The sequence below is a fragment of the Anopheles merus genome, unplaced genomic scaffold, assembly GCF_017562075.2.
Source record: "Anopheles merus strain MAF unplaced genomic scaffold, AmerM5.1 LNR4000359, whole genome shotgun sequence".
In the NCBI taxonomy this organism is placed as follows: domain Eukaryota; kingdom Metazoa; phylum Arthropoda; class Insecta; order Diptera; family Culicidae; genus Anopheles; species Anopheles merus.
Genome location: NW_024427939.1, coordinates 26,613 through 37,138, shown reverse-complemented (window position 1 = coordinate 37,138; position 10,526 = coordinate 26,613). Strand labels below are relative to the sequence as shown.

The following is a 10,526-nucleotide window of genomic DNA, read 5'->3' as shown; positions in this document are numbered from 1 at the left end:
TAAAAAAGTAGGTACACTGGCAGTCATTACTCGACAACAGAAAGTAAAAGAGCAAACTAATGCCATTGGGAAAGAACAAAAGACTCCGTTATTAGAACAAGTCGGAAACTTTCCTAATAGTGAGGAGATGGAAACGGTGGATTTAAACAGGAGTAAAGAGGACGTCGAAAATCATTAGAAGGACTTATGCAATATGGGAATAGAGTATACATCTCCAGAACAGGAAGAATTGCGCAAGAAACGAAAAAACCAAGTTCAAAGCATAGATAAAACGAAATTTAAAAATTATTTGTCGGATTCAGAGAGAATAGAAATCAAAAACGAGGAGATCAATACAATACTAAACGAATTTCACGATGCTCCCCTAGGAGGTCACGTGGGGGTACGACGGATGAAAAAACGTATAAAAGAATTGTTTTATTGGAAGAATATGAATAGTGATATTGCGCGCTATGTCAGAAATTGCCGGTCTTGCCAAATAAACAAAATAGGCTGCTATAACAAGATACCCATGCAAATATCCACTACCTCAACGAGGCCATTCGAGAAAATGTTTATGGATATAGTAGTACTCCCCGAATCTAGTCAAGGTCACAAATATGCTTTAGTAATCCAAGACGATCTTTCGCGCTACTTATTGGCACTGCCTATGAAGAACCAGGAATCGGAAACGGTGGCCAGAACCTTTGTAGAAGGTGTTGTGTGTGTAGTAGGGTTACCGGTTCAATTCGTTACAGATCAGGGTACCAATTTTATGAGTAAGGTGATGAAGGACACGTGCAGAATATTAAAGATAAAAAAGATAAATACATCGGCTTATCACCCTCAGGCCAATTTGGTGGAGCGCGCAAACAGAGAACTTAAGATTTATCTGAGGTTATTTGTGCAAGGAAATCAGGAAACCTGGGATCAGTTGTTGCCATACTTTTCATTCGAGTATAATACCAGTACGAATTCATCAACAGGATTTACTCCTTATGAATTAGTCTTCGGACGGAAAGCTAGGCTACCTACGTCAGTGTTTAACCCGAATAGCGGGAAAATACTTTACGAAGATTTTTGCGAAGATTTAAAAAACAAATTCAGCGAAATGCACTTGGTAGCGAAGGAAACCCTGGTAGACTCGAAGGAAAAACGGAAACTGAGATATGATAAAGATGCTAGGCAGTGGCAACCAATGTGGGTAGAATTAGTCCTGGTAAGAAACAACCCCACAGGAGTAGGTCAAAAACTACAAAGCTTATGGAGGGGCCCGTACGAAGTGGTCGACATTCCCAGTGACCAGACATGCGTAATAAGAAATGGCAAAAGGTTGGAGAAGGTACATAACAACCGACTGAAGAAGTTTAACGAACAGTAAGAGTGAAACGAAAGAGCAGCGGTAAAAGCGGAGCGCGACTGATGCTTCGGAATGTATATGTTATGACTAGTTAAGGCCCGGTAAAATCTACCGGATGTCCTCAAATTTCGAATTATTTTCAAACTCTACACGTTGCAACATCCATAACTCCTATTTTTCCTATTTGTTCTTATGCGTTAATGCATTTGTAGTGACAAATGTGTTAACCTTGTAACATCCAGGACAGTTCTTACTGTACTTTGCAGAACCGTTAAATAGCGATGAGGCTACTTTTTACTTTTTTACTTTTTTTTTAGTAGTAACCTCAACAACGTGTTCATTGAATAACGTATTGATGTGCAGTGGGTTAAAAAATTAGGGTGCCGCTAATACATATACAATATGTTTAGATCCAATCCCAATTACGTACCTAAAACATACGATTTTTGAAATGCTCACTTTTGCTTCAATCCATTTTGTGTTTTTTGTGCCCCTTAACTGTAAGATTGATCTATAAAAATATGATATCGCACATGGTTCGAATTCCATTTCTACTCTTTTTTCGATTTATGTTTCATACGTTAGGTAATAAGTAATAGATTCTTAGAACATTTTCTATGTAAATTTTCCCGGTCGCAAATTTCAAAAAGGTTTCCAAAAACGCCGTCAAAATTTCATTTTATTATCCTGAAACTGGTTTGAAGTATTGAATGGAATTTGTATTTGTATATGAGACAATTGTTATTGTTGCGCCAAATATCAAATTTTAATAGTGAACATATACCCTCATATAACCATTCCAAATGTGTAGTTCTAATATTCCGATCTATATTGTTATAGAAAAGAATGGTTCAACACTGTTATAGCCTTTCTTGATCAATTTACTAAATTAACGTTTACTTGTAAACTACTTTATTTACTCTTCCCGCCACACATTTTTCAGATTTTGCTTCTAATTTGACGTGTCCTTAATTATAACGTGGTTGTTCTTAATCAACACCATAGTACGGTGATAGCATCACATGGTAGATATAGCCATCACTCTTGATAGATACAGTCAGAATCTTTTCAGCCCTCTTGGGCACGTTACAGTAACCATAGTTTCATTGTGGATCATTCTGCAGTTGATGCTGATCCGGCTGAATGCAGTGCGCACGGTTGTCTCACCTAACGCGCAGTATGTTGCAGTTATGTTGCGCAATGAACCATCTTTCCCTTTAGTGCTTTGTTCCGGAAGGACATCTTTAAATAAGTAGTTCTTCCCGCACGCGAGCAAATCGTTACAAATTCAATTTTCACTCTCAAGCCATCAACATCCGCCGCTTTCTTGCTCTGAATTTCAGCAAGGCTTTTTAGCATATGGCCGCTTAGGGTCTCTCGGCTACATCCACCTCTTATTGCCATGCGTTTTCCTTGTCCCGACTCAGCCAATATTGCGGAGTAGTAGATTTGAGGGAGTAGTAGATTTGGGGCGGTCCCGTGGTACGTGGTCATCAACTCGAACGACTCAATAACATGCCCGTCATGGGTTCAAGCCCATGGACCGTCCCCCCATAGCAAGGATTGACTATCCGGCTACGTGATAATGAATTAAGTCTCGAAAGGCTATACTATACGGCATGTCCGCATAGGATGTTACGCCAAATAGAAGAAGATTTGAGGGAGTGTACATGTTCGACGTCCTGGGTATAGCAACCCGTTTTACAGGATATTCTGTACCACACTTATCTGCTGCTGACGACGGTGTATGTAGTATTCGAGGTGCTTAAGCACCAATAATGAGTATGGTTGGCATTATTAACGATTCAATGAATTGGAATATCAACCATTTCACAATTAAGCTATTTTGCATAGTTTTCAAACATGTTTTTTAAATATTGCCTTGAATATCTTGATTTATAATGGGAAGGGGTATGAGATGAGACACGTTATCATCAGGTGGCTATTTTGCAACTTTAATTATTTAATCGGGCCGGTCTGGTGGTACAGTCGTCAACTCATACGACGTAACAACAAGCCCGTCATGGGTTCAAGTTCCGAATAGACCGTGCCTCCATACGTAGGACTGACTATCTTGCTATGGTAACAATAAGTCACTGAAAGCCAAGCTCACTTAACTAGTGGGTACAGGCAAGCATTGACCGACAACGGTTGTTGTGCCATTGAATAAGATAATTATTTGAAAAAATTCATTATATCCAATACCATGTGTTTTCAAATCGGTTTGTGTAAACAAAAAAATCTAAGTAACCATTGCCCTCATTACCCGCAGGCTGGCAGTGTGGCATGGAGCAAGTCCTTTCGCAGCAACGCGCGTTGCTAAGAGAGCTATGCTCTCACCGCTCTCTCTCTCTCGCTATATGTTTACTCTCACGTCATTGTGGCGATTTTCGATTTTATATATAGTGAGATAGGATAGGTATAGATTAATCTTCGGCTGCTACAACCCATTTTGAAATTAGGTAGGGTAACGTAGGGATTAGTTCTAGGGTAGGTTACATATATATTATAATGTTTTCAAAAAAAAAAACAAAAAAACAAAAAAAAGAACACAATTTCGCAGCAACGCGCGTTGCTAAGAGAGCTATGCTCTCACCGCTCTCTCTCTCTCGCTATATGTTTACTCTCACGTCATTGTGGCGATTTTCGATTTTATATATAGTGAGATAGGATAGGTATAGATTAATCTTCGGCTGCTACAACCCATTTTGAAATTAGGTAGGGTAACGTAGGGATTAGTTCTAGGGTAGGTTACATATATATTATAATGTTTTCAAAAAAAAAAAACAAAAAAACAAAAAAAGAACACAATAACACAATTACTCACTACACTAATAAACCTTTTCAATCTTACTTCACACGCTATCGCAGAAGCACAACACGGCACGGACTGAAAGCGCGGAAACACATACTGGGGAGCGGCTGCTCAAAACAATGAGGCTCGAGGTGACAATGACGGATGAGGCCGGTAGAGAGGCTGCGCAATGGCGGATGAGGCCGGTAGAGCGGCAGCACAAAGAAAGAAGCGGCATGACCGGTACAACTCGGAAATCGGTGATTCGGTGATTCGGTGATTCGGTGAATCTTGGAAGGCAAAATCTCTATCTGCGGCTCGAAAACTTGGCGAAATTTATGTGAATGCGTAACGCGATGAGATTACGGCGCATAGAGATACGATACAGGAATGGGGAAGAGACAGGAGCATTGCAAAGGGGCGCTGTTAACATGTTGGTGCACGATTCAGCTAGACGAAGGGTTGGCCTGTTTAGATGTGTTAAGAAGGTTAGGCGTTACCTTGAATCATGTACACGGAAAGACATGAATTGGCCATCGTATCGTCAAAGTAACGTAATGTCGCAGAAGTTGCGTGGAAGCGTTATTAGCTCATGCGTTGATAGCAATATCGTCAATAAGGCAGAGGTGAACCGATAGGGGCAACGAACGACTTGTTATTTGGTGCAAAAAAAAAAAAGGGAAAGGACATGTAGCGACCTCGACTGTACCCCAGTAGATGCAACGAGATCGACTGCGGAGATCTCGGCCGGCTACCATAGCAAATGGATTGAAGAGATAAGGGAGAGTGAGTAGCCGTGCGGATAAGAGCAACGACGAAGAGGCGAAAAGATGAGAGAGTGAGTGCGGGGTGCGAGGTGCGAGAGATCCAAAAGCACAGATGTTTCATTTATTCTTAGATTAGCTGTAGGACAAACGTGTGCGGTTTAGATTGGATAGGGTACAAAGGCTAGCTGCGTTAGGAAATAAAGTGTATAATTGTTCTAGCTGTATAAGTGGTTTTTTGGTTCGTTTTGGGTGCGGTAAATTTTAGTGCTAATTATTTGTTTTTTTTTTTCAAATAGAGTTGTTCTAATTTACGGTTCACTAGAATACTCCTCAGTAGTTTGGTGCCCATCGTCGTCGTTATGGTCGAATAAGATTGAGTCAGTGCAGAAAAAATTCACCCGTTTGGTCTTACGGTTCACACCCTGGCGTAACGTAGCAGCGAGACCTAGTTATCATGTCCGGTGTTTAATTTTTGAACTCGAGTCTCTCGCTACTCGTCGCGAAACGGCGCAAATCTTGTTCATGAAAAAAATCATTCTAGGAGAGATAGATTCACCGGACCTTTTAGCTAGAGTTTATTTCCACGTACCTGCTCGTATTTTAAGTAACTTTAGGCTACTAAGAGTTGACCAAACTAGACGTGCATATAGCGATAATGAACCTTTGACTGCAATGGCTATCAGATTTAATGCACATTATGTCTCTTTTGACTGGAATTCCCTAAGTTAACCTGTTTTGCTTGCTGTGATTAGCCGGTGTTTTAGCCGATCTCTTAGTACAGTCGTCAACTCGTACGACTTAACAACTTGCCCGTCATGGCTTCAATCCCCAAATAGACCGTGCCGCCATACGTAGGACTGACTATCCTGCTATGGGGGGAAATCAATTAGTCACTGAAAGCCAAGCCGACAAGTGGTACAGGCAGGCCTTGACCGACAACGGTTGTTGAGCCAAAGAAGAAGAAGAACCTGTTTTTCTTGCTGTGATACTCTGTGTTATTTATTTTGTGCTTATGTTACATTGTACCGTGTTGCTTTATGTTATTATAAGTTTAGTTTATAAGATCAGTGATAAGGCCAATGATGGCCAATCACTTAAAATTTACAAATAAACAAATAAAACCTGTGTCAATCATGGTAGGGCAATAAGATTAAGTCGTATTTATCGCTCTTTCAACCGATCCCTGTACAAAAATCATATATACCGTGTGCAAAGATATATGCGAAGAAAACCAAAGAGATTTTGGGCGTATGCCAAGAGTAGGAAAGCTAAAAATCAACTACCAAAGAAAATCAAATATAAAGGTGAAATAGCCAGTTGTGAACACGACATAGCAAAAACATTTGCATCTCGCTTTCACGACGTTTATGATACTTAAACATTCTGTTGGAGATTGATCATTTGAATTTATTAGTTCGAATTCGAAATTCGAACTCAATTTAGAAATAGGATAGGAAATGAACTCATAGGCATAGATAAGGATAACAGAATGAACTCAAAATGAATTATGTAATGAACTCTTGACAATTGAATATACAGTAGCAAACGGACATTTGAACGAGTCGCATTATTTCCATAACCGACACAAATTATTCTAATATCGGGAAAGAAAACGAGTTGTACACCGTATACGAACATTCGTGAGGTTTTCTCACATTTTTGGTCCTTCGAACCGGATACGTGCGTGCTAAGTGTTTTTCTTTCGCTCTGCATCAAGAGCAACGGCAAATTCGGAACGCTCCGCATCACGAGCACGGTGCAAGTCATCATTCGCGCCATTTCGAATTCTCGCGCTCGTTCAAGTTCATTAGCCCTGCAGCAAGGGCATCGGTCGAATTTTCGTGATCGTGAATCGTGGTTTATTTTTCCCGCGTAAATTCGAATTGCTACAGTTTCGTGAACGTTCATATCGCGTTATAGACATTATCGTGAAAATCTGACGGAAGCTAAGATGGACAAGAAGATAAAATCTGCTCAGCACAAAAAACTCGTCGCAGTGGAAAATATTAAGGCGCTGGAGCGCTTTAAGCAGAACTTCAAACCCGAAAATGTAGGTGAAATCCCGGAGGTTATGGAGGGTTTGGAGCAACACAGACAGGACTTTTTTGCCGCGGTGGCAAAGCTGGAAGAGTATGACGACACCAGTGATGCGATTCAAGCCTGTATTACTGACAGGATCGATATGGAAGAGCGCTGCCGGCGGCTAAAATCGTTCCTTAGAGAAAACCAGCGGAAGGAAGCCAATTCGCTCAACGACTCCTTATTGGCAAACTCAACCCTAGCGTTTGGACGGCCAAACACATCAAACATACGTTTTCCCAAAATCGAATTACCAACGTTCGACGGTGATTCGACAAAGTGGTTGTCATTCCGCGATCGCTTTGTCGCGATGATTGACGCAAGTGCCGAGCTGCCGCCAATTGCAAAACTGCAGTACTTACTTTCGTCCCTGAAAGGTGACGCTGCGGTTCCCTTCGAACATGTTACTCTGACCACGGAAAACTATTCTGTTACCTGGGCTGCGCTGCTTAAGCGATACGACAACTCACGGATGCTCATTCGCGAGTACTGGCGACGGCTACATTTCCTACCTGCGATTGCAACAGAAAGTGTCGATGGCTTGACGTCGTTGGTAGATGAATTCGTGCGATATGTGAATGGGTTGCAGAAGCTGCATGAACCTGTCGACTCATGGGACACGCCTTTGTCCAACATGTTGCTGATGAAGCTGGACAATGAGACCATTCTGGCGTGGGAAAGGCATTCTGTGCATAAGAAAAAGGATAAGTACAGCGAGTTGATCGAATTCCTGCAAGACCGAATCCAAATCCTAAAATCGAGCCAGAGTATCTCGTGCGATCGGATTGTGGTTCCGATCAAGGTGGCCGGGGCATATCGGCCCACCGCACCACGGCGGTCGGTAACCAACGCTGCTTCTGTGCAAAGGAATACTCCCGTTTCATCGACCATTCAACAAGTGAGCTGTCCATTGCAGTGTGCAGATCATCACCTGGTTCGAAATTGCCCGGTATTTTTAGCCAAAAATACTCAGGAGCGGCGGGAAATCGCACGGTCAAAGGGATTGTGCTGGAATTGTCTCAGTTGTTCCCATCAAGTGAGATCGTGCAAATCCGAGTATTCTTGCCGTTCGTGCAAGGAACGGCATCATACGCTGCTTCATCAACCACCACAACAACCTACAGTCGCTTTGTCAGCCCAATCAGATGATGATATGGTGTTTCTCGAGACGGCTATTGTGTTTATCGTAGACGATTATGGAGAGAAGCATGAGGCACGGGCGCTTCTGGATTCGGGCTCCATGTCCAACTTCATTTCGGATACGTTAGCTCGGAAGCTCATGACACCTCGAACGAGAGTTAATGTATCAGTGTCTGGCATCGGAACTTCAAGGCAGCAGATAAAGGGTTCGACCACGGCGATCGTTCGTTCAAGGAACCTTCAATTCACCACCCCATTGGAGTTTCTGATCCTGGATACACCCTCGGCGGACATTCCCACCTCACCAATCAACGTGTCTTCGTGGAACATCCCGGATGTAACGCTAGCAGACCCCACGTATCATATCCCAGGCAAGGTCGATGTGGTCATCGGTGGCGATACGTTCTGGGAGCTGCATACCGGACGTAAGCAATCTCTCGGTTCGGGTCTGCCATGGTTGGTAGAAACGCAGTTTGGATGGGCGGTAGCAGGAAATACAACGTATTCGTCTCAACAACATCGGGTGTGTAATATGGCAACGAGCGACAGTCCGTTGGAAGCCATATTGACGCGGTTCTGGGAGAGCGAGACCATCTTCGACGAACCCGCTCTATCTCTGGAGGAAGACATGTGTGAACGTCATTTCATCTCTACTACAACCAGAGACCCATCTGGCAGGTATGTCGTACGTTTACCAAAAAATCCTAATTCGAATATCGTTTTAGGAGAATCGAAAGCAATCGCTGATCGTCGTCTCCTAGCGGTGGAACGGCGGCTCAAGTCTAACCCTGCAATGAAGGAGGAGTATAGTAATTTCATGTCGGAGTATGAGCGCTTAGGGCACATGAAACAACTCACCGAGCCGGTGGACGATTCGTGTGAACACTACTATCTCCCTCATCACGCGGTGCTTAAGGAATCGAGCACAACCACCAAGGTCAGGGTAGTCTTTGACGCGTCGTGCAAGACATCTTCTGGCTACTCCTTGAACGACAAACTCCTGGTTGGGCCGGTGATCCAAGACGATCTGTTCACCATCATCGTTCGTTTCCGGTCTCACGCAGTCGCACTCTCAGCAGACGTTGAGAAAATGTATCGCCAAATTCTCCACGATTCTCGCGACACTGAATACCTGCGCATTCGGTATAGAGGAAACACCGCAGAGCCGATTCAGACGTTTCAACTGCAAACGGTTACATATGGCACGTCTTGCGCACCCTTCCTAGCAACAAGAACGCTAAAGCAGATCGCTCTCGATCACAAGATGCAATACCCCGAGCAGTGGATCCTGTATTGCACGATTTTTATGTGGATGACCTGCTAACGGGAACAGACGAGTTGGCAGACGCAATTGAAATGCAAAGGCAGATTTCTGAGATGCTCAAGCAGGCTGGATTCGTGTTGAAGAAGTGGGTGTCGAACGTACCCGAAGCACTAATCGGCATTCCTTCTGAAGACCTGGCCATCCTTCCTACTCACGAATGGCAAGATCCCCAGTTTGTATCGACGCTTGGTCTGGTTTGGGAGCCAGCAGTTGATATGCTGCGATATCGGATCGATCTACCAACTGCTGCGACGATGTTGACAAAGAGGCTAGCTTTGTCCTACATCGCCAAAATCTTTGACCCGCTTGGCTTGCTTAGTCCAACAATTATCATCGCTAAGCTCTTTATGCAACAGCTGTGGAAGTTGCAGGAAAACGGGAAGCCATGGGATTGGGATCGTGAGCTACCATCACATCTCCAAAAGGAATGGACGGCATTTCATTCCAAGCTGCATTCACTTCGGGAAGTGCGCATTCCGCGTTACACTTCAATTCGGCAAGCAGCAAACGTGCAGCTACACATTTTCGCAGATGCTTCTCAGGTGGCATATGGTGCTTGCTGTTACGTCAGGGCAGAAAACGATTCGACAACATCGGTACAGCTGTTGGCAGCTAAGTCTAAAGTAGTATCGTTGTCGAACACACACTCTATAGCGAGACTCGAGCTCTGTGCAGCGCGGTTGGCAACGCAACTGTTCCGGAAGGTCAGTCAGTCTCTCAACGGTGAATACGATGCTTTCGCTTGGACTGATTCCATGACCGTGCTACATTGGCTCAATTCAGCACCACGGAGGTGGAAGCCTTTCGTTGCCAACAGGGTGGCACAAATTCAAGGAGAAACTCGGATCAAGTGCTGGAGGCATGTTCCTGGTGTAGACAACCCAGCAGACGATGCATCGCGAGGTCTACTACCAGACAAATTGCAATCCTGTGAACGATGGTGGCATGGGCCACATTGGCTGAGCAGCAAACAGGAAGAATGGCCTATAAGAGAACCTGCAATTGAAGAAACCGCATCAATAGAAGAAGAACGTATTACACAATCACGAATAGCTGCAATGTCGATGGAGGACGATTTCAACA

The 10,526-nt window shown here is 43.6% G+C and overlaps 1 protein-coding gene across 1 annotated transcript; it reads left to right on the top strand.

The window, feature by feature from the left end:
* Positions 1-4,323: 4,323 nt before the first annotated feature.
* Positions 4,324-10,319, top strand: LOC121602211. The gene is made up of 4 exons (XM_041930961.1): positions 4,324-4,409; positions 6,821-8,793; positions 8,845-9,056; positions 10,227-10,319. The coding sequence occupies exons 1-4, from the start codon at positions 4,324-4,326 to the stop codon at positions 10,317-10,319; spliced, it is 2,364 nt and encodes a 787-aa protein (XP_041786895.1).
* The last annotated feature ends 207 nt before the right edge of the window (positions 10,320-10,526 follow it).

Excerpts from the sequence above, each read along its gene's own strand:
- LOC121602211 (XM_041930961.1), top strand. The coding sequence starts at position 4,324 with ATGGCGGATGAGGCCGGTAGAGCGGCAGCACAAAGAAAGAAGCGGCAT. Across the intron at positions 4,410-6,820 it reads ATCGGTGATTCGGTGATTCG|ACATTATCGTGAAAATCTGA; the intron begins GTGATTCGGTGA and ends ATCGCGTTATAG. Across the intron at positions 8,794-8,844 it reads TACAACCAGAGACCCATCTG|GAGAATCGAAAGCAATCGCT; the intron begins GCAGGTATGTCG and ends ATATCGTTTTAG.